Below are 24,662 nucleotides of genomic sequence, written 5' to 3'. Positions count from 1 at the left end.
GCCATAAATGATTACCCTATGGAGCCACCTTAACAGAGGGCAAATCGCCGAGCCAGAGACAAGCAACGAAAATAAACCTTTTTTAATTAATCGAATGGTTTAAGTTAGAGATTAACCAGCGCATCTTGTCGGGAATGAGGCCAGCGACGTACAGTCGTCTCGGTGAGCTAGGGTACCCTACCATACTCTACTCTACTCTGCAATGGAATGCGAAAACAGTTCTTTTATGTTCTTCCCCGTTCTCATTTTATTTAGCAATTATTCGCCACAGGCAAAGTGAATATTGGTGAGTATTATCCAACTGCAGCGAATACCGTCCAAATAACAGTACAAATATCCAGCGATATTGTACAGTTATTTGTACAGCCGGAAAACCTGTTTGCCGGACAGGTCGGCGCGCGCAGGCAAAACTGTCACACTCTCCCTCTTTCACTGATAAATTTATTGACTACAGCAGTTGGATAATAAAACTGTTATTAGATGTTTTGGTGTGTAGCATCGTTGTTTATAAAATAACTGAGCTACTACGCGCGCTCTCATTGGTCGATAGGTGTGTTTAGATGCGAGTATGTAAACACGGTTGTAACGTTTTAGATTCGCGCGTATTTTTTGAGAATTATTTTATAAAAGCAATAGAGCACTTTTTCCGTGTTTACATAGCCTCATCTAAACACTCGGAGGGTTGGGAGAATTCCCAAAAGTTATGCAAACCCGACACGTAGTCAAGGGTTTGCATAACTGTCTCGAATTCTCCCAACCCCCGAGTGTTTAGATGAGGCTATGTAAACAGGGAAAAAGTGTTCTATTGCTTAAATATTTTTAATTGTTAGTTGTATTTTGACTCGCCCTACGGGCTTGTCAAAATACGGCACAACTCGTAAAAATATACAGCGATACTACACACCAAAACATCTAATAAGAAATAAATATTCCCCTACCCTGGTCCCAGAGGTTTTTCTTGATTTATCTTCTTTTCGCGAAGCCGCGAACGCGACTCTCGCCGCTTCGCGGCTCTCTCGCAGCTCTCTCATGCGGGACCACGGTAATATTCCCTGAGACGACGGGGGAAATGCAAGTGTTAACCATTGTTCCAAGTGTGACCCAATTTTCGAAGAGTGACCCTTTGCTTACGTGTGACCCACTTTTCCAAGTGCGAACCTTTTTTCCAAGTGTGATCCACTTTTCCAAGTGCGAACCTTTTTTCCAGGTGTGACCCACTTTTCCAAGGGCGACCCTTTTTTCCAAGTGTGATCCACTTTTCCAAGTGCGACCCAGTTTTCCAAGTGTGACCCATTTTTACAAGTATGACCCATTTTTCCAAGTGTGACCCATTTTTCCAAGTGTGACCCATTTTTCGAAGAGTTACCCATATTTTTAAGTATGATCCATTTTTACAAGTGACTCATTTTTCTAGGTGGGATCCATTTTTCCAAGTGTGACATTTCTTTCGAAGTGTGACAAGTTTTTCCAAGGGTGACCCACTTTTCTAAGTATGACCCACTTTTTTAAGTGTGACCCTTTTTCCGAGTGTTACCTATTTTTCCAAGTGTGACCCGTTTTTTTCAAGTGCAAACCATTTTTCCAGAAGTATGACCCACTTTTTTTCCAAGTGTGACCCATTTTTGCAAGTATGACCCATTTTTCCAAGTGTGACCCATTTTTCCAAGTGTGACCCATTTTTCCAAGTATGACACATTTTTCTATGTGTGACCCATTTTTCGAAGAGTTACCCATATTTTTAAGTATGATCCATTTTTACAAGTGTGACCCTTTCTTCCAAGAGCGACCCATTTTTCCAAATGTGACCCATTTCTTTAAGGGTGACCTATTTTTTCAAGAGTGACCCTCTTTTCAAGTGTTACCTATTGTTCCAATTGTGACCCATTTTTCCAAGAGTGTGACCCATTTTTCCAAGCGTGACCCTTTTTTTCCAAGTGTGACCTACTTTTCCAAACGTGACTCATTCTGTTTGGCAATGTTGTTCAAGCGCGTCTCGTCATATTTAGCACAATTTTCACATCTTATTTTTGAAGTGTCACTCCGAACTTTTTAGCATGTTTGGTATTTCTCGAACAGCATTTGCTTTCATTATATTCATTTCTCCTTCAGAGACATTGACAAAGCGTGAGGCGGCCAATTTGAAAAGCATAGTCGGAGGTGAATATATGAATATAGCGGAATACGACTCCATTCTCGACCAATGAGAACGCGCGAATTTTCTATAATCGCGTGAGTAATTATACTAAACGACTTTAGCCGCTAGCCTGGGCAGCAAGCGTTCTCCTACTTTGAGTTTTTTCCGCATTCTGGCTGCGCGCAAATTGGAGTAAGAGCAAAAAAAGAAAGACAAAAAATCGCTTTTGTTACTCTCGTTCCAGAATGCGGAAAACTTCGGCGCGCGGCCAGAATGCGGAAAAGGTATTCCCACAGCAACGCTTTTTATGCAGGCTATTACTCGCGTGTCGCGTTACTCACATCGTAAAAGATAAGTTGGTAAGATGCCATATTGATTCGCCAGCGAATTCAGTTAAGACACGGTCACTGTATTTGGAAAATAGGAAAATTTATTTATCTACCAAGTATGACAATATTCTTCATTTTAGTTAAAATTACACGCAGTTCGATAAAAATTAAACAGATTTCAAGTCTTTGCAGTCTGCCTCCGTGAAGCGTACATTGAGAGCTTCTAGCACAGTCCTCAGAGTGGGGAAGACTTCACTCACAAGTGGCAGGGACGACACAGGCTTTGACAACCTAGAAGGGTAGAAAAACAACGAACATTTGTTTAAGTACACTAGGGTCTGACAGATTTTTTCCTCTTCTAATGAAGGCTTCCTAATGGGGTATGGAGCGCGACGTAGCACAACAGGGTCCCCTGTGCCCGAGGGGGACCCCATGTGAAAAAAAGTCGGGGATGCTCGATGGAAAATTTGAATTAAACCCCTAAAGGACCTAAAGGAGACCAATCTGGATGTGGTTCAAGCTTTATTTGAACCCTAAAAGATACCACTTAAAAAAAAACCTGTTATAACGGAATAAGTTCGATTACCATCGCTGTTCAGGAAAGGAGCCCGCGTTAGAAAACCAGACTCGGGAGCCCAGCGGAAATCGAGCCTAAAGACGGAAATAAGGGCGTTTCTTTCGTTATTATTTCTTCGAGTGCACCCTAAGAGATACCTTGACAGGTAAAAATAGTGGCGTTTCCTCATCAAAAATCCTTGATTTATACCTCTAAGCGAAAAGACCAGCATCTGCGAGTTTTTAATTAAATGGAGTTCTCCCCCCCCCCCCCCCCGCAAGGGCCCGTGTGCTCACTCAAACAATTTGCACTGAAAAAAAAAGTGATATTCTTGATGTGTCTTACTTTCTCAGACCGAGCCATCCTTTTACATTCTTAGTGAAATTCTCTACTGAACCACCGATCATCGCTTCTAGATCTACCTCCTGCGGACAACACAAAAACAAACAAACAAATATAAATATAATATAATTTTAACTCGAATTACGCAATAGTAGAAAATGCCTCCTTCCTATAGAGAGTCTACTTCCTGTTAAAGCCGACTTCCTTAAAACGTCAACATCTATAAAACGTCTACTTCCTAAAAAATCAATTTCCTGTAAAGCGAATTCTTCTAGGAACACATCCTCTTATTGAAGAAAGAACCGCCTAGGTAACCTTCACTACCCTACCCACATTTCGAGCAGGCAAGCACCCCCCTCCTTCTAGATCCGCCTCATGACGCCAAGGCCCCCATCCACACTACGCCAAAGAAATGTGAAAAGGCAGCTTTATTTCTCCGGTTAGGCCCACCGTCCACGCTAATCAGTCACGAAAACCAAGCTTTTCGAAAACGCTCTTCAAACCGGAGGAATTTGAAAGCGCCGGCTTTGCGTTTTCGTGTGGACGGAAAACATTTTGAAAACGGAGCTTTTCGAAAACGATGGCGTCACGATAATCACGTGATTTCCCTGCCCGAGTCTTCCTCGACCACAAATCCAAAATGACCGGTGATTGCTACGTTTTCACATTTCTCCGGCGTAGTGTGGATGGAAAAAACATTTGGTGCATTTTCAGAGTGAAAGCGCCGTTTTCCAATTTCTTCGGCGGGGTGTGAACGGGTCTGGAGTGTGTACATACCTTTCCTGGAGGTATTTTGCCAGTGGTTTCTCGTCCAACAGCGAGGAAAAGGCCTAGTGCCACAGTATATGCCACAGCACTGTTACGGAAAAGAAGACAGATCATCCATGTTACATTATAACGCAAAAAAAAAAATTTCCTTTCCTCTTGACGAAATTGTAGCAGGAAGCGTTATTACCGTGTCGCGCCTTCTGTGGAGTCTCGCGTTTCTACTCTTGCTTAGTTCCTCGGCTGCGATATTTCACCTCGGTCAATCATTTTCGAGTCATGCGCACGCGCCTCGGATACGTCACCGAAATCAATTGACCGTAAAGGTCTGGGAGAAAGCCATACAGAAACTGGGCAATTTATACTCCACGAGTCACTAACGTTTTGTCGTGAAAATATTAATTAACATTGAATTTTTCTACACAAACAAAGCTCAGTCACGGTATTTTGTCCGAGTACAAAATTACCTCTAAATTGAAGGAAACCTGAAAATAGTAGTTTACTAAGACAGAAAAACACCAAAGAGATAATAATAAACCATAAAGAAACAAGGATGGTTAAGGATGGTGAAGATTGACACGAATTACAAACGACGAATTTGAAAAATTTAGTTTGAACTTTTTTAAGGTGACAAAAGTTAACACCATGTCAAGGACTTGCAGCATTTGACTAAAATATTTTCTTTTAAAATAAACACAGAGATTTTTAGCGGTACCTGGACCCACGTGACAGAGGCATCAGATTAAAAAAGTAGTACACCAGAGATAGAATATCATTACCAACTACATCGACATCCTGTATGACAAAAAAAAAAAAAAAGACAAAAACAAAAAACATAAACACAAATCAACTTGTGTTGAGAAGAAGAATCAATTTTACACTAAAATTTAATTATCACAATCCTAATTTCGATGGAAATGTTGGTTGTAATCCAACCTGCAATGGTTGGTTGATCCCGTGATAGTCTATACAGAGGTTGCTTAGCAACAAGACATGGCTGCGGCCAGCTTACGGCACAACTCACGTGAAGATCTAGTTGTTTACTGATTGGTTGAAATTAGACATTTTCCGAGAGTCGCCATACCTTGTTTCCAGGCCTCCTCATTTCATCGTTCAGGTGTCGCCAGATATGATCCAGTTCAGAGTGGTAACCCGCTGTTCTTGAAGGAGTTGTAGGTGTGTCCATTGTAAACAATATGTTTGAACCACTGGTAATAGGAAGTTAAACAGTCATTGTAAGACAAACAAGGGCCAGCGTAAATTATTTTCGATCGTCTTAGAATTGTATTGGATCTAAAGAATTTCAAAGGCAACTTTGGCGCTACAGTCGAACCTCCACCAACAACCACCTCTCTACAACGGCCATTTTTTTGTCCCGGCCGACAGTCCATACATGCACTCTCATTAATAGAAAGCTTAAGCAAACAACGACGGCAATGGCAACGAGAATGGCCACCAAACAAAAGGTTTAATGAGTAGAACAATGGCTGTACACGTGCGTTATAAATCTTTGAACATCTCTTTACCGTCCTCTGCACAATAACAACGTGAAATGACTAAGTTCTGCGCATTTTGGAGAACACGAACGATGGCGGCTAAGTTTTAGTATTTTCATTTAGAATTGAGCAATGACATTACATATTTAGCTTAAGCAAGTTCTGAAACCAAAAGGCGCACTGAACAAATCTAGAAAATTGCGAAATTCGAAGGTAAAATATAAATTCTTTTTTCACTGGTCCTCGGGGCCGCCGTTGTCATTGCTTTAGCTCTCTATTTTAACCTCTCTACAACAGCCACCTCTCCACAACGGCAACGCTCACTAAAACACGCCGCAACTACCAAAATAACCTCTCAACAACGGCCAGTTAATCAACGACTGACGAACAGCATATACAAAACCCCATGTATTATTGTAAAAGGTCACGAACCTTGATCCATATCGTGCGCTGTTGGTCTCTGTTTATGTTCGGTTTCAGTTTTATTGATATATTTTGATTGTGTTGCGTATTTATATGCAACAATACGCATTTTTTCAACACCAAAATGTTGCATCCCCCCGAAAGAAAAACAGGTGTCATATTACATCCCTACCACCCCATAACGACCACCTCTTTACAATAACCACTTTCTTCTGTCCCCAACGGCCGTCGTGGAGAGGTTCGACTGTATCAAGGTTGTACAGTCGAGAGCATGATTTTATATGCTTGTCATAACTCTATCCAATCAGAGAAAAGATGCTGTACTCTTTGCCAACCAGGTACAAAACTAAGCAAATAGCGAATTGGCTTCCTCAACTTTTCCCGCGCTCGCGTAGGCTACGTCTAATCGCTACAAGTTCTCATTAATTGATGGCACTTTTTGGCGGCAAAAGGATTGACTTGGCAACTATTCTCGACAATCTTCGGAATAAATAACTCTATGCCTTCTATCTAATCTCCTCAGCAAATGAATCAATTAAATCCACGTACCTTTCCGACAAACTTAAATTCAGCCCTTCTAAACTCTTTGTGCCTCCTCCAGTTTTCGAACTGGATACGTGAGTGGATAAGATCATACCGGGCTGTTGATTACTTGTATCGTGTTGCTGAGAGAACGAATACAAATAAACAACCGTGCAATGCAAACGTTTTATTATAACGATCAACATGTAAGACAATAATATCAACTGATGATGATCTCACCTTAAGAACTTGTATTAGCTCGCGGCATGTTTTTGCCTTCTCTACTTGCCTCTTGAATTCCTTCGTATTGAATTCATTCACTCTGAAAACAGAAAAAAAAATTCCAGGAGCGACACACACACAGGAAGATTAGAAAACTCCACTACAACTTCAACTTCTTTATTGCGCACTAGTTACAGAGTTTATATTTGTTAGTATTATAGATATAAAAAGAGAAATGTTTGTTACACATGATTAGGCAAAGACTAAATAGAGATGCTGGGGCGGATACAAGATTTTAGAGATCGGGGTTCGAGAAATGGACCACCGAGGGCGGTCCCCTCCAGTCCTTAGGATTCTGCCAAATGTCTAGTAGCCTGCGAGAGCATCCGTTTTTTCAGCTCTTGTTTCATGCGGAGATAAGCGACAGCCGCAAACACGCGTCTGCGTTTGCAGGCTAAATATCCAGTGGTTTCCCTCTCTTCAGATCTACTTTCTCCAGTAAAGTATTTATTTATTAACAAATAAAAACCCCTCTGTACTGACCTGTACAAGTGCTGTAACATTGTTTTGGTAAACTGGAAAATCTTTTCGAAATAGTCAGAGTATCTCACACTTTTTAACTGTCCCCTGAAACAAAGTTAAGGTAAGGTAAGGTAAGGACTTTTAGATAGCAGTGCACTGCAGACAGTCCAAGGCCAAAATATCAGTGCATGTTGGCATAAATCAAAGACTTCCCACAAACCTTAACAAGTTCATCCTGAAATTAAATCCTGTTTTAACACTTTTCTCTGGCATCATGTCCAACCAGAACACGGGCTGCTCAGGATCAGAAATTCTACCCGTGAACAAAATACAAAATACTGTTTTTACTTGACTGTGACGTACATAAATGCAATACTAAAACTAAGAGTGCCTTCCGTTTGCCTTACTGTAGGACAAATGTAAGGAAATGCGCACAGCATTTTCAAGGCCCCAAAATTATTTAAGTCTCTCAGCACTGAAATTCAAAATGCCTCTACAGCTTCTGTGTCCACGTCTAAACTTAAATCATTTTTCTTAGTATAAGAATATATTACTTCTTTTAGTGTGCCTGTACGTTCTTTTTTTTTTTTTTTGCTCTTTTTGTCTTCCTTTGCTTTTGCGCATTTGCGCGTTTAGCTTTGTTTAACTATTTTTTATCCTAACTTATGATCATTCTGTGTGCCGATGACAGCATTTTTATTATTTTGTTCTAGATTTCTTTAAGGTAGTCCTTTACATAAGCCTTATTGGCTTCTCTGGGCTTCCTTGCCTTATAAATTGATATTAGTTAGCATTATCCTGCTTTTGAACAACTTGGCACTGATTTGCAGCTTGTGTCATTCACGTGCAGCGAACTTGAATCACGCAGCATCCATTTGACATATTGTGAAATTTATATAACATAGCTGACTTGAGTGTTTTCCCTACCTTCTCCACTTGACGGCCACATCAAACATGTCTCTCCAAGAAGCTATTTTCTTAAGGTTCGTTTTTGATGATCTGCCCGCTTTCCAGTTCTTATGCGCTACCTGAGCCACATCAAGGATTGCCAAACCCATGGCACGATGATGTCGAACGTTGGGCAAGAACCCGTCCGCATGGTACTGAACCAAGGGACCCAGTGTGGAGGATTTACACAACAAAAACTACGGAAAACCATCGAGAGTTAATTAAGTGTATACGACAGAAATTTGTTTATTTGCATGGTTTATGGAATCTACGCGAGATGGTGATATGGATATCGAAGAAAATGGATATCTTTGTTTCTTCACCGCGTCTTAACCATCGGAAAACGTAAAATTTCACTTCTGGTTGGGTCAGAAACCGCGGGGGCCTAGCACATGGGACTAGTCAGGCTGTGACGCCAAAACAAAAACGTAGGTCTACATATTTTTCGAACCAAACAAATAGAAATGAAAAAAAAAAAAGTGAAACATGCTAGTATAAGGCAACCAAGCGTAATTCCAATTTTGGCTCAAAACTGTTAACATTCACAAAAGATATGTAGACCTACGATATTAAATTTAAACTAAACAACTATGATTAAGTTTAAACTAAACAAATAACATTTGTTTAGTTTAAACTTAATTTTGTGGGCATAATTAGACCTTTCGTCTCCAAAATCCTATACAAAACTTGCTCCCCGAATGTTTCATGTTATTGGCGAATTAACAGTGTCTTAGTTTTCATGCTTTTAAGGTTAACTTTACCTGTGCATCCGGGCTCAAATAATCAAAGGACACTTCTTCAACTTCTCTGTTGGAAGAAGAGCTTAGTTAATATTTTGTTCAACGCATACTTCCAAGGAGACAGAAAGAATACCACATACTGAATGCGAAGGAAAAGCCAAGTTAGGTGATTTTCAGTAAACCTCATTAATTTACTAACCGTATATGAGGCTGTATTCCAGGTTGTTCGCTGTAATTCTACAACAGAACAAAATTGAAGATGGTTCAATACAAATGTCAAATACATTGTAAGCTTAATTACATGGAATTTCAACTTTAACAGTTGTTATTAAGTCTGCCTAAAATAACAACAGAAGTCTCTTTACCGTGCATAAAGTAGTCACAACTCTACCTACCTTAGCATTAAAAGGCAAGCCCTTGACCCATAAGTCCTTCAACCGACCATCAAGGTCTGTGTCCGGCGAGTACTCTGACAGGGGCGTGTCCAGGTGTGAGTGAAGGTACCGTGAATATTCTGATCAAAGAGGAAAAAAGTCATATCCATCACTCAAACATGCACCCGCGTCAAGCGCGGGAAAACAAGTAACCGGCACAAAGCGCGGGTAAAAATGTTACCAGCACTAAGCGCGGGAAAACATTACTCGTAAGTCAAGTCAAGGTGTGTCACTTTTGATTGGTTGAAAAACATCTTCCTGTGATTGGTTACAGCGTAGCCAATCAAAGGAACTCCATGGATAGTGGCGAGCCATTGACTCAAGTTTTCTAGGGCAATATTTTCCGTACTTGTCAAAGAAGACGTTAGCATTCTATGGCTCAACGACTGCCGATATTTTTTCCTCTATTTTTGCTTCCGATGTAGGAAATGAAGGACATATTTCCTGTGCACTAGCGATATTACTTTTACAGAAACCGCGGTAAAAATGCTGCTTACCTTTGAGGTAATGACTTTTGATAACATCTACGTTCTGCATTGGAGATGAATTCGACAAGAGAATCTGTAAGCCAAAAAATAGAACTCACATTATTTTGGACTTTCTAAAAATCCTTTCCAGTAATTCTTCCCTGCCCTGTTGGTTTGCAGGTTTGCATTAGCTTTGAAACCCACCGTGTTTAAATAAAAGATGTTGTTGTTGTTGTTGCAGGTGAATAAGCGTAAGATTAAGCGAAGGTCGTCCTGTGGCAAGACTAACATTACTTCTGAGCAAAGCTCTACTTCTTCTGCTGTTACGTCTGGCTCAAAATCAAAATTCTCCTTATATTTTTCATACATTTTCTCGAATCCTTATGGGGAGAATTTAGTTTTCGAGCGTATTTGTCACGGATGGCACATAAAAGATATAGCCTGAAATTTTCAAGCTGTCGTTCATTTTCAGTACTGTTATTACCTCTGTTTTTTTCTTCATCTTTGTTAAATGTCATTTTGAGATTACAAAGCAGGGATAAGATTGTAGTCTGCACAAACCTTGGCACTTGATTTAACAGCCTCGTAAAAGTTCCCAATGGCAGCATAACTAACTCCCTTCCAGTACTTGCATGAAATGCTCTTAGGGTTGTACTTCAAGCACGCCTGGAAAGAAGAGGTAGACGTCAAACACAGTAAACACAATACACGTACAGAGTAACGTAAACTCTTTTCGATAAAACCTGGGTATTTACCACTGACGCAAACATAAGGGACGGACCGTTATATTTTTGATAAGGGGGGGGGGGGGGAGTGGGCAATTTTCTGGGGCATGTTTCTCTCACGACCGTTAGGTTGTGCATGATGTTTTTTTGGTGAACAAAGGCTTGTGCAAGAATATTTTAAACCCAAACACAGGGCCAGGATAGTAGAAAGCACTTGTTCGATTTTTTTTCCATGGCTCCTCTTGCATGAGTTTTGTCAGCCGATTTTGCTGTGCAGGAATGTTCTTTTGGAAAATGCCTTTCCCCCTGAAAAAAATAATGGTCCGTCTCTAAGTGCAAATTCAAATGCTCAGTGACGCGATCACGTTTGATCAAGTGCAAAAGAATCAAAATATTTTAATTCCTAGCGCTTGTATTTCATGGGGTTTGTATGGACTCTTGTCTTTCTGGCACTTTCTGGGCGTAAACTTTCGTCGCCAGTAAACTCCTGTGGGTTGTGTACGTGTCACTATGTGAGAGCAATGACGTATACGTACGAGATTGGAGAAAACATGTTTCAAAAAATTTAAGAGGCTGGTGGAAACACGTTAGCGAAATACAGACAGTTTCTTGATCATATTTCGCTGCTTTCTGCGCTACGTATACCCAAGTGAAAGGAAAGGCCGCCAACAGCCAAGTAAAGTTTGTCATGTCTTGTTCACTTGGTTCCCTTGTTTCAAACAGTAAATCAGGTTTCAGCCTATTATGACACTGGGCCTTACACTTTCTTTGGAAACCAGCCTGCGAGGCACTAACGCACTCAAACGCTTTCCGGCTGTTCGCTTCAGCGCGCGAGCGAGTTTACAAACGACGTCGGAGAGGGGACTCTTGCGGCCTTGCTGCTGGCCGGCCTGGCCTACTACGAGAGCCTGTTCGCAGACTATTTGGAAACAAAAGGGTCAGCTAAAACGCATACCTTCAAATCAGTGATGGCTTCCGCAGGCTTCCCACGCATGTAATTAAGAATCCCCCTGGAATGATAGTTCTGCCAAAGAAATTCATTTCCATCAAGATAATTGTAAAAAATGCACTCATTTATAGAGAATGGGTTAGAACACAGGGACGATGGTGCAAAACAGTGCATGACTTCTCAAGGTCGAGTAAGATGGGAAAAATAATTTTGTTTTATCAATGAAGGAAAAGATAGGCGGCGGTTAGGGGTATCGTTATTTCTCCCAGGATAAGATGCTAGCCCATTGCAAGGTTACCTCCAGCATTTTGATACGTTCCCAGACAATTCAACAATTCACCAATTTAGCCACTTGTAACCTAGGTGGAGCGTGGAACTACAACACTATTTATCCAACTATTCAGGCCTACAAGAGTGAACGCCAACTTGTATCCACTTGCGACTTCGTTTGGCCAGGACTCGTGCGCATCCGTGTTGACTTGCATTCACTTTCAATGAGATATAGGAAGCGCCTCGCATGGGTACTACTCTCGTCCCGTTCGCGCTTGCCCTTTGGTGAATTACTCCCTTTTCTTTCTTTCATTGTTTTGTTTCTTACTATTTTAGGTAAATTTGTACATATTCATTGCCAATAAAGCTTACTAAATTGATCGAATTTCCATGTAAACTGGCGCAATTGTTGTCACCATTTGGCAACCGGATCGCATTTCATTCGTTGTCGCTTTCTGCAACTAGCGTGCACTACACTTGAGAGTTGTTTGACCACCCAAAGCAAGTCTGTATGCAAGGTTAGCATGCGACTAACAGGAGCTACGCCACGATATTCTAAGACATCTTTTACAATGTACTGAACCTTAAAATATAAGAAACCGCAAAATAAAAAACACCAAAGAAGTTATAACGAGCCAAAAAAGAACAAGGATGGTTTAAGGATGGAGAAGATTACCACGGATTGCAAATGACGATCTTGAAAAATTTAGGCTAAACTCTTCAAAATGTGCGAACCGCGAAGTAGCTCCTTTAAGCCTCAAGCGTTTGGCCAGGCCTTAAAGTGTCCGACATAAGTTCTCACAAATTTCAAAACAACAACATTTACAAACCTGAGCAACTGTTGGCTCCATCATTACAGCTGCTGTGAAGTGTAAATGGGCAAAGTCTGGGCTTCCTAGCTCCCTGAAAAATGTGACAATTATTTGTACTTCAGATCAGTTGATATAATATCTATAGACATACACTAAATTTTAAATCCCAAAATCTAAATATCAACTAAAAGTTACTTTATTCGAATGAAATACATTTCCTTTGAATTCTTCAAACAGATTAAATTTCATAAGTTTTATTCCTCAACCCGTTTCTCTCCAATAAATAGTTGTCTGTCTGTCTGTCTGTCTGTCTGTCCACCTGTCTGTCTGTCTAATCCATCATGTGACATACCTATATGCATGGCCCAAGCTGCGGTGACACTCTGCCTGGTTTGTATTTGTTTGCAGAACTTGTTTAAAAATTTCTATGGATTCCTTAGGAAGAAAAGACACAGATTGAACCTGAATTACTACATGTACTTAATTCTCTGACAAAAGTCACAAGGTAGGCAGGTGAAGTCTGCATATGAGCCAAGTGGCTCACCAGGCTGGGGCTTATCCTGATTTCTGTAGCATAAAGCAACTGGGAGTATTTCTACTCCTCCCTGGATAAGATGCTTGTCCATCGCAGGGTTACCCCCAGCATTAAATTTGTGGTACCCATTTATACATCTTGGTGGGGAGAAGCACTGTGAAAGGAAAGAGTCTTGCCCAACAATACAACGCAATGTCCCCAGCCAGGACTCAAACCCAGACCGCTCGATCCGGAGACGAGCACACTAACCATGAGGCCACCGTGCCTCCACACCTAAATCACAAGACATGGGAATTAAAAAGAGGCAGGTGACTCCACACAGTAGTCACTGGAGATCTGTCTCATCTCGTGTCATGGTATCAGAGTGAAACAGGCTTCTGGTGAAGCCACAGACAGGACAGCAATAACACTGTGCAATTGATTGATTTGATAAACATACTTCATGCATAGCAAGTATAGATTTAGGCCTTTATTTACACCAGAGAACTTGTGTCTGAAACCAAAGCTAGCTAGAGCATACAGAGGGTATCCTAAATCCTAAGATATAAGAATAGATCTCCAATGTAAATCTCACATGGTGCTCATTAGTAATAAAAGAGGGGTGTCCTAACCTTATGCAATAAATCTATACTGGAAAACTAACTTTGCGAACGCTCTAAAGGTGTAAAGCCAATTATCTCTACCTCCATTCACAAACAATACACTCTTTTTTTGCTACATCCTGATTAATGTCTATGTTGTGGTTCAATATCACCATTGGTACAACTTGGTACCTTCCTTTGTATCATATGCATTATAATACATTACCATGCTCCAGAACAAAGGAAAATAATAAATTATATTGGATCATGTGTACTAAACGCATCCGCAGACAAGTGTCAGTCGAATACCCTCGATGGATGCTCAATCGACATCTCAATCAACACTTGATTGACATCTCGATCGATATTTGGTCAACACTCAATCAACATCTCAGTCAACAGTCAGTTGAGAGTCGACTAATTTTTGCAGACACACCAGGGAGTGTCAATCGCTACAAATGAGTCTGTTGACACTGACAAACTGTTGATCACATGTCGATCAAGTGTCAGTCAAGTGTTGATTCAGATGTTGATGGAGTGTTGGTCTAGTATTGACTGAGTGTCAATCAGGATACGTCAATTGAGTATCAATCAAGTGTCAATCAAGTGTCAATCAAGGGTCAATCAAGGGTATTAGTCGGCACTCGACCGGGGATGCCTTTAGTACACAGTGATCCATAATATCAAGGGTAACATTGTACCACAACATAAACACAACAGACTAGCCTCTTGTCAACCCTCATGTGGAGAGACGTAATAAATAACTTTATTTACCTTCACCCTTCCCCTGTGGTACAGTGATAATCCATGATACAGCATGGCTGTGGGCTGGTTCTTCTCCATCGCCAGACATTTCATAAAGCTTTCAGAAGCTGCCTCATAGTCCTGAATAAAAACCATTGATAGTATAAACTACTTATGACCACTTTTGACAACACAGGTATTTGCATTGTTTGACTATTATCCGTGATCCCCCTAGGAGGGGAAGGGGGGAGGGTAATAGCTGGGTTTTTACATTGAAAGTACAATTTATTTACTGTTTATATAACATCTGTATTACCTTAGTTTCCATTTGCTCTAGTTTGAAAACAAATTAATGAAGGCTTTACTGGTTGGCTGAAACCCGCTCTGATATTTAATAGACACTCAGAGTGTTCTATTGGAACTCCACATAACCAACTGCTTCTCCCATTACTGCCTAACTCCTTGATATAAGATGGTCTGTACATGCACTGCTCTTAAAAATGGAAAATTACTGCTGATTTCTGGTTTGACAAGAATGAACAAAATTGCAACTTTTAGACTGTAATCCTTTTGACCATCTACTAAAACAATTAGACTATCTATTTTTAAGCTTGTTTTCTATTGAGTAATAGTCAACTTGGCTGTGACTTGTTGATCATGCACTAATAGGAAATGCATGTTAGTAGTCTAATATTCATTTTTGGATACAGACAACCCATAAAAGTTCATTTTGTCCTGGAAAGTAGCTCAGGCAAGTATTGTTAATGCTTTCCTTACCTCTTGCATGAACAGCAGTGTTCCACTCATGACAAACAACTGAGCACTTGGTCTCAAGTCCAATGCAACTTTAATGTCTGCCAAGGCCTCCTTGATCTTTCCCAGAGGTGAAAACACCTATAAAAGGGTGAAAAATTCTGTCTTCAAAAAACGGTAAACAAAAGCACTAATTGCACAGTGGGGTACAATAATTAAATGTAATCCGGTGGGTAAGGACAATGTTCTCCTTTATTAGTTTTAATTATCACTTTGTGGCTCTAGCATCCCCCATTAATTTATTTTTCATGTTTATTACACAAGGTAAAAATTAATTCCAGATTTTTTCCTGCAAACCGTGAGATTGGGGTCTTGTTGTGAGGCCATGAAAAGATGAAAAATTTGCAGAATCATGAGAGTTGGCAGGTATGAAGTCATCTTCTCAAACATCAGAAATCTGTGACCAGGGTACATTTTTCACTGTCATAAATATGTCAAAACTCTCTCACATCTGTCAAAAGCCTTGCCTAGTGGTAAACCTAAATAATGGTAAAACATGCTTTGATCAAGCAATAAACTGCTTTGAAAGACATGTATTTAATACCTCTGCTCGCTTGATCCATCCATCAGGATTATCAGGGCTAAGTCTGATAATTGATGAGAAATCTTGTATTGCTGCCTCAGCATTTTCCTTGTGCTGAAATGAAAATACCAAATTATTATTAAATTGTTTGTGGAAGGGGCAATGTCTGCTCAAAGGCCATGTGGCACCCCACCCTGCCAGTGCATGAAGTGACTGGGGTAATGAGCACTATCCCCCTACCCCTGGGCAGCAGTACTGTAATTCAAACAAAGGGTTATTGAGCACTACCTCCCCCACTGCACAGCACTGTCATTCAGTCACAGTCAATTGAGGATGAATATACAGTATACCAGAGGTGACAAAACATATGCAACACAGGAGCAAATTAACGGTCACCAACCATAACAAGTATTTAAACATGTTAATGACAAATATGATGACAATAGCTGAGAATTGAGGAGAGTCCATAACAGCATGCAAGAACTTCCAGGCATACATGTATAAGATCAAATAATCAAATTGAATCTTTATAACACTATTTTCATCACACGAGAAAAAAAAGGAACTAACAGAAAACAGCAGAAAACAAGTGTAGGAGTTTGAACTCTTGACCAGTCTCCTCATTCTCTCATTTAGCCTTTAAATCGAGGTTCTAAAAGGACAAAAGTTTAAATATCCTGACAGAATCCAAAATTTCAACTGCACTTTGAAAACTTTATGTGTAAAAACATCATTCTCATGTATTTAATAAGCCATTATTAAAATACCTGTAAGCCTTTTTGAACATAAGCTGTCCCACGACCAAAATAAGCAGCAGTGACCCAAGGATGTTCCTACAATGCATCACATTTAAATTAATCAAAACAAACATCGTCATTTAACATTTTTGCATTACTATTATTTGATAAGCAGGACAATACGCTAAAATGCCAGAAAATGAAGAGCAGGGTGCAAAGAAAATCAATTTTTACATTGCCATTTGAGCAAGCTGTAACTATGATCTGCAGGCCTGAGAGCCATTTCTAAGTAGCCCCAAATATTTCATCTCTTACTTACAGTACTTCTGTCATTTGAATGTTCACAAAAATTGTGTCAAGAAACGCCACTTGCTTATTGCTCAAGGGAAGGTCAGAATCCACTCTAGAGTCAAATGCAAAATCCTCTAGCCCCAGGCTAACTGACATGACTTTCTTTGCATGAAACATGAATAGTGGAATGACATGGAATGAGGTCAAGTTCATTGATCGAGATCCTCACTGGTACACACGTAGGGTCAAGAAAGCGATTCACATAAGACTTCACCCTAACAACATCAACAGGGATAGTGGAATTGAAATTCCTGAAGCATGGATACCCACGATCAAGAAACACAATAACAGGAGAACGGTACAACAGCGGACCACTGAGGGAACAGCTACATGCCGGAACAATGGAACAATAGGAGGATTGAAATGCACCAATCACAGCCGACCTTTGTGATATAAATGATACCGTGCAATCAGTTGACCTTATCACCTGAAGAAGACTAGCAGTAAGCAGTCGAAACGTCGCGATCTACATCTCAAGTGACTACATCGTGAGACAAACGATAATACACTTTATTATTATAACATGAATAGTGTTGAATAAAATAATGGAAACTTATTTTAAGTCTATAAAATAATGGAATAAGATTCACCTTGATGATATCAGTAAATTGATCAATTGCTTGATCCAATTTCCCAGTGTTCATGAGGAGCATAGCATAACCTGAAAGTTAGGTACATGATATTGTATCAAATGTTTCTCACTTTAAGAAATTATAGAGTAACTGAAATTCAAAAGAGTAAGAGGGTCTGACAGTATACCGGGATTATCCAGCTATCACAAAGCAGTGGAAATTTGCTGAAGAAATGTAGCTATCATGGTCTCATTCAATGAGGCCCCATTAGCTGGGGGTTTTCGAGACATGGGATTTTTGCATAAAAAATTAACGGGACACAGGATTTCTTTTTGGGGGGGGGGGGGGGGAAATTAATGGCATGTGGAATATTAAGATCAGATAAAATGGGATATCAAGTATGGAAATCGGCAATTTTTGTGCCTGGAATGTAGGACATTCAGGCCAAAAATTAACAGGATGTGGGATACTTAGAGCCCCACCCCTCCCCCGCTAACGGGACCTCTTAGAACTGTGGTATCAGGATAGCCATTAGTACCCAGTCCAAGAAAGGCCATTTAAAAATTTAAAGGTTTATAATAAGTGTTATAAGGGAGGTAAGAAGCAAATAAAAACATAATTTTCAGAGGGACGGAGGTTGGGTTGAGGGAAGGAGGGAGGGCTAAACCAAAAGACTGTGCCATCAAAGTAGAGTGAATATTCTCTGGAACAACACAATACACCATTTCCGAGTTGCTTCTTACCTCTGTTTCAAAATAGGTCCTGGTGCACAACCTTGATTTGCAAGAAAATGAATGTCCGAGAAAAAGTATTTTCAATATGAAAAAATGTGCACCAAGACTCGTTTTGAAACAGAGGTAAGAGCAACTCAGAAATTAATGGCTTGTTCACATTTGTCAGCATTCAGTCTGTTTGTGGCCTGCTCAGACCGTTCATACTACATCACACTTCAAGAAGATGTTTTCCAAATCCAATCGAAGAGAGGATCAACCACCCCTGGAATTGCGCACATGTATAAATTTTACTCAAATTATTCAGCAACCCAATGATACCACAGGGGATGTGTGTAGGGGTACAAAGGAGGGGAGGGGTGGGTTGATGTAAATTATTACCAAGTAACCATGCTTGTAATTGAATGAGAGTGATGCAAATCTTTCTTACCAACTTGTTTATCAATCTCATTATTTCCAGTCAGAACAACTTCCTGTTTTACATCATGTGCTATGACAAGATGGAGACTCTGAAAAAGATTAAGGTGGCTCTGAACCCCATGTACAGAATTTTCAAACTTTGTGAAAAGTTGCATCTTATCCTGCTAATCAAAATTAAACAAAATAAATACAACATGGGTTTCATCATACTGTTTCTAAATTTTAAGCAACTAAAGCTAACATTAAGGGTGCTTTTTAGCAGGTAGTACTGTTGCTATGGTAACCTATTTTGTGTTAAAAAGTGATAATGTTTCCACCAATAACTGGGCAGTCCTTTGATACCATGATTATACCATCAACAGATAAAGAGTGGATATAATGGCCCATTAAATAGACCAATTTCGATGTATTAAAATTCAGGCTAAAACAATAGACTTCAGTACGTAGCTCTGGGAAATAACTACAGAGTTTGTGGGGTTTTTTCCCCAGAGCCTTGTGCTGAGGTCTGTTGTTTTAGGCTGAATTTTAATATATTGAAATTGGTCTATTCTAAGTCTTGGAAAGTGCTGGAAACTGTTTTGAGTCACCTTAAGCGCTGCATATGAGCCCCTTATCACCACATTCATTCACAACAATGCAGCACTTAATCAAAGAATCCCGCAGGTACAGCAACTGGAACAAAACCGGAACCACAGTGCTCAATCAAGTGAACAAGTGAACATGGCATAAGGGTTGTGAATAGAAAAAAATGTAAATGATGTTTGAGTTGGATTCGCCTCAGGGAAATTTGAGGGTCTTGGGAGAAAAAAATTATCCAGATTACCCAATATTTGGTTAATTAGTATTAACTATTGAAAACTTGTCATAAATATACTGGTATTGGTTTAAAGACTTTCTTGAAATGACCATCGCTCAACAGAGCCACCGGTATGTTTCTTTTTAATAGACTGTCAGTTCTAGGTCAGAGGTTTCTAAATCACTCAGATGCATAAAGATCAAAATGGGTGGAGAACAAAACAAAATAATTACGAACACCTGCCTTATTCTATCTGACAAACTACAGTCAATAGCAAAAACAAATTTGCTGCATTGTTGTTTATAAGTTTGAAAGGAAGCAGAGACAATGGCCATAGATCAAGGCCAGGGAAAAACTAAAACATGATTAATGAGTCAAGAAGGGACAGCCATTGATCATGATTGAATATGAGCACTCACATGAAACACGCAGAAAGACCTCAAGGTGAGCTGTGAAATTAATTTGTTATCCAATAAGTGTTATCACACTACACGGCATGATGCTAGCGGTAGCATCATTTTTTGATGCCATGTGTACGAACCATGAAAACAACTCTACCGTGAATTTTCAAATATATTACTGTGATGTTTGTCATGGATTACGAAAAACTTCTAAACATTTTTGAATATATACACTTTTAGCCACTTGACTTATTATTAACATATAATTCCCAAATTTATAATAGTTTGTATTTAATACAATGCAGCAAGAATAATTCAGTTGACAACTGATCATGATCGGGAGTACCTTGTCATGCTCTGGGGTATGAATAATAAAATGCTTTTTATTATTGAGTTGTTTTAAACAAGGACCAGCAGGGTTCATGCCATCATCGTCACACTTCTGTAGCTTCAGTTTGGAATCAACAGCGTCAGATATCCGCTTGTATCCACAGTCTGTGAAGGAATGACACAAAAGAATCGTAAAAGTTATTTCTTCACATCTTGAGCTGATCACAGTGCCAATCAAAGGAAACTTTGAAATAATTCCTTAGCAAGAGAGCCTGCCAAATTATACAGATGGATTTCTGCAGTGTGAAACAAAAGCTGGAAATCTGTCTGTGTTTGCAGGCTAGTAGATAGTATAATAGGAAGAAAAATCACCAGAGAGAGATGATAATAAACCAAAATTGAACAATGGTGTAAAAAAACTTATGATGAATATTTGAAAGATTTGATTGGCTCAATTTTACAAAAGAGACAGACAGATAGATAAGATAACCTTAATTGACTCTCAATATTATGTGAGGCTTCTTAGTTCTCTACATGTTCTCAGCACTAATGATCCAAGATTAGTAAATTCCTAAAGTCAAAGGTAAACCCTACAAGAAGGAGGATTGCTCTATATAAACTATCACTATTGGCCATCCATGATAAGATTAGGACCTTGTCTAAGCAAATCAGGAACACATAGAATTCTTTTGTTACTAATAATATACTAGGGTGGAATAAATAATAAAATACAGTCACTCATTATTATCCAGGTGGAAATTATGATGCTGTGTGCCCAAACAAAAAGAGCTGGTTAATGCTAGTTGAAAATCTTGTGTTTAAGAAATTATCACTCGACAACATTTTTTTAGTTTTAGGAACTTTTCTCGTACACAGTCAAATCATTTGCTCATTTTCTTGTCATTATAATTTATGATAATTTGGTAGTTATTATCAATAGATTTTTAATGGTAAGTTCATACAGTCAGTAAACAAAAACCAACTGCAATGGAACAGAAGCAACAAACTTCATGCATCTAGTTTTCCATAATTCATATAGGGTTTACTTGTACTTTCAAAGTCATTAAATGTTGTAGCATCAAGCTTCAAATTTCAGAGCATGTTTGTAAAGGTTTGTAATTTTCAGCAAACATAAAAAAAAACAATGAGGCCATTGTGTACCACAATCTACATTTGTATATTTCGTAAACTTTTGATTTTTTTTTTTTTTTAGCAAGAAACCTCTACTGTCGTATAGGATTTGTGGAGACGATCTCTCTTATATACCAGTCCCTGGAAGCTATCACTGGAGCTTAGTTTACATACAAGTTACCACTAAATGTGATAATTTGCGATTCTTACAAACATAACATTTCAATTATTAGACCGCACCACGCCATTCAATTAGCTTCTCACTGGCAGACGCCCAGAGAAATATTAATGACCTTCGAACGATCGAAGCGCTAAATAAATGTATCAAAAATAAGTTATTCGCGCGATCGAAATGTTTTAAAGACTTTTTGTACGAAAGCACTGTTTCTTGGTTCTCAAGATGACTGTTGATTTAATTGCGTAATATTGTCACTGTACTGGTCCCCCGCGCGTATTAATTGTTGACAATTAATAAGTAAACCTTAAATATTATCGGACGCGCGAAAAATTACGAAGTGGACATTCATCAGGTGTTTCATAATGAAATGGCAAACAATAATATTATAATCGAAAACACGCGCGCATAAACAGAAATATTCCAGGACTTAGAAAGCATTAATCGCAAGAAAACCGTCCCTTAGATACTGTAGTGATAGTAAAAATATTCTCACATGATTCTCCCATGACGCTGGCGGCTCCGTGCCTCTTCTTAGCTTTTTGTTGTTAAAATTCTGTGTTCAAATCTTATAAAATTGTCAGGTTATATTCCACACGGATCTAAGCGTAAAACACGTAGGCTATGTATTCTCGCACGGATACAAACCTTGAGAAGGGGAATCTTTCGCTTGCTCTTTTCCTTCTTTTGACGCTTGCGGCGTGGTGTTGAGAAGTCCACATTGTTGAATCGGACTCGCTCCGAAATTAACGTGTACCACTTGTGACCCTGAGACACAAACGTGGCTGCTTCCAGTGATACTTACCTTCATTCCCAGGACGTAGTAAAAATGTAGAAATACTACGATAAAACGTGTCATTGTTACTGAGGCGCGCCACGCCGCCATATTTACGTTTCACTTCTACCATGACCCAGATCTCCTCGCTTTTTACGCATGACATAAAGCGCGAGATATTTTATGACGGCTTACACAAAGTATAATGAAGCAGTTTCTTCGTTTCGTTGCAGTAGTGTTAGTCAAATGAGTGCTTTGAAAATTGTATTTTTGACAAATTGACGAGATCTTTTTGGACATTTACGGAGATATTAACATTCATGGATGACTTTTCGCCTAAGAGAGTAAGTACAGATCGGATCAAAGTTTGCTAATACAGATGAAATCAATGATACCTTTTCATCTGGCAACGCATGTAAGCGTAAATTTTCCTCAAATCTTGAATTTTCCAGTTTGTATTTTAAGTCTTAATTTGGCTCCTTTTCATTATGTTTACGACATCTTTGGCAGAAACATAAGCTTAACTGTCAAAAAGCCTTTGTAGTGCCGTGTTTGCGATCTTAAATACTGAAAAAAGTGAAAAAGAAAGGCGCTAAGTTTAGAACATTTTGTTTATTTACTATTGGCTTTAAGGTTCTAAAACTTAACCTTATGCTCTATTGTAGTTATCACTTCGTCTTATATTAAGCTATTATGCAGAAAAAGGTCTCAAGCTTGTCCAGATAACTGTGTTTTTGCCCTTATTCCTAAGGAACAACAAACGGTCTTGATTTCTTATAATTGATTCAGACAGATAATTGAGGCTAGGGTAAAATATCTCTTATTAAACAACAAAAGAAATCACGCCAATGTTATTTGCTTAATGAAATTCTAGAAATACCCCATTGTTCTGCAACAAGAGTGAGTCTCTGTAAAAAAATATAGAACAATAGCCCCAATTGTTACTTGTGTATTCTTCGACAAAGCTTGTTGACAACATCAAAATCAGATAAAAGATTTGGTGAATGTTTTTACTGTGTTCAGCATAATTGAACTTCAGAATGATCAGTCTTATCAACCAAAGTCACAATAGAGTAATCGTGCTAATAGCAATTTGTGGGCAGACATATGTGGATATTTTTTTTTTGGAGAAGTTAGATAAACAAAGGATGTCCAGAAGACAGTCAAGATTAAATGTGTGCGAATGAGATATGAGAGAGATTTTAAAGCAATTATGAAAAGCATATTTGTACTTTCTTTGAATAGAGACTAGCTGCTACATTTGCATGAAAATGAATTGCATTCAATCGCTTAATTTACACAGTGGTTGAATTTTAATATTTTTCATGGACTTTAAGGTTTGGCCAGTAGAGATTGCTGAACTGGAAAGGTTTGCTCCTGTGCTTGATTTTGATTTTTGTTTGGAAGAAAGAAAATGAAAGAACATTTAATAACAATGCTTAATATTCTGTTTAGAGCATCGAGGAAGTGATGGGAACATAAAAATGCACGAAGAAATAAGCACTTCCTCAAATAATAATTACTTCCATAAATGACTGTACTTCTTGCAAATCTTGAATGTTTTTTTGGCTTACTGTTTCCTGTCTGTATTGCTTATTTTAACAGGATTCAGCAGGGTTAATGTTTTTTTTTATGTTTAGGATATTAACATCACTTTGTAATTAGTACGTAACGTTACTGATTTTGGGGTCTTTGCTTTTGGAAAATATTTCACAGCTTACATGTATACACAAATTTCTCAACTGCCTCAACAAAGGAGCTGCCCTTCTTGTTGTAGATTGTTGTCATTCAAATGCTTATATCTTAACTTGATACTAAATATTTTAGAAGTTATTGAAAGGCCAGATCAAGGAATTATAAATTATAATATATTGAGGAGAGTTTTTTTGCCTAACATTTGCCTGAGTCTTTAATCTCAGCACAACACAGCACAACACACAATCACTCAAGTATGACAACACTTTTCACTTCTCTTTTGTCACTCTTTCATTCTGCATAGGAGAGTTAGCGGGATACAGCAATTAAACGAGTGGACAGATATTCTTACGCACGAACTTCGCTCTTCTTCAATCTCTGATAAAAATTCCTTTGAATCTAAAACACACAAAAGGGACATATTAAAGACAAACAACAACATGGCCAAGGTATATGAAATGCATACAGTGGAATTCTGGTAATTACGGCTGCTTTTGTGGGAACATCAAAGTCTGGGTGAAGGTTTCCTCCATGCAGATAAAGGTGTATGGTGGCTGCAATGTGAAATTCCACTGTATGCATGCCACTTTATAAATTTAATATTCACTTAACTTATTATTATATCCAATATTTAACAATAAAAATAAAAACTACTTTAAAGTTTTATTTGTCAAAGTTATAATCCTGTGTAAATTT

The 24,662-nt window shown here is 38.9% G+C and overlaps 2 protein-coding genes across 5 annotated transcripts in view; one reads left to right on the top strand and one right to left on the bottom strand.

The window, feature by feature from the left end:
* Positions 1 to 2,546: 2,546 nt before the first annotated feature.
* LOC145469412 (tetratricopeptide repeat protein 13-like) lies at positions 2,547 to 22,389 on the bottom strand. Its single transcript, XM_081453118.1, has 26 exons — positions 22,145 to 22,389; positions 20,207 to 20,355; positions 18,674 to 18,752; positions 17,531 to 17,601; positions 16,620 to 16,685; positions 15,874 to 15,966; positions 15,294 to 15,410; positions 14,547 to 14,657; positions 13,009 to 13,091; positions 12,675 to 12,747; positions 11,581 to 11,649; positions 10,462 to 10,566; positions 9,931 to 9,994; positions 9,395 to 9,513; positions 9,199 to 9,236; positions 9,021 to 9,066; positions 8,239 to 8,456; positions 7,532 to 7,624; positions 7,333 to 7,416; positions 6,808 to 6,889; positions 6,595 to 6,710; positions 5,211 to 5,334; positions 4,842 to 4,921; positions 4,139 to 4,217; positions 3,365 to 3,444; positions 2,547 to 2,754 (listed from the first exon to the last, which is right to left on the bottom strand). Exons 1-26 carry the CDS (start codon positions 22,380 to 22,382, stop codon positions 2,631 to 2,633), a joined length of 2,601 nt encoding a protein of 866 aa, XP_081309244.1. The 5' UTR covers positions 22,383 to 22,389; the 3' UTR covers positions 2,547 to 2,630.
* An 87-nt stretch (positions 22,390 to 22,476) lies between these two features.
* LOC145470099 (intraflagellar transport protein 43 homolog A-like) overlaps positions 22,477 to 24,662 on the top strand; it is a 10,946-nt gene continuing 8,760 nt past the window's right edge. Inside the window, exons 1-2 of one of the 4 annotated variants that reach the window (XM_081453925.1) lie at positions 22,487 to 22,615; positions 24,271 to 24,415. In XM_081453925.1, coding sequence (XP_081310051.1) covers positions 22,596 to 22,615; positions 24,271 to 24,415 — 165 coding nt within the window. In that variant the 5' untranslated portion in view covers positions 22,487 to 22,595. Of the gene's footprint in view, positions 22,616 to 22,961; positions 23,641 to 24,270; positions 24,416 to 24,662 lie in introns of those variants that run through there. The other 3 variants (XM_081453924.1, XM_081453926.1, XM_081453927.1) reach the window with 3 other exon arrangements.

Source organism: Orbicella franksi, chromosome 15 (genome assembly GCF_964199315.1).
Source record: "Orbicella franksi chromosome 15, jaOrbFran1.1, whole genome shotgun sequence".
NCBI lineage: Eukaryota > Metazoa > Cnidaria > Anthozoa > Scleractinia > Merulinidae > Orbicella > Orbicella franksi.
The sequence above is the reverse complement of the archived record's forward strand: the minus strand, read 5'-3'. Positions and strand labels throughout refer to the sequence as shown.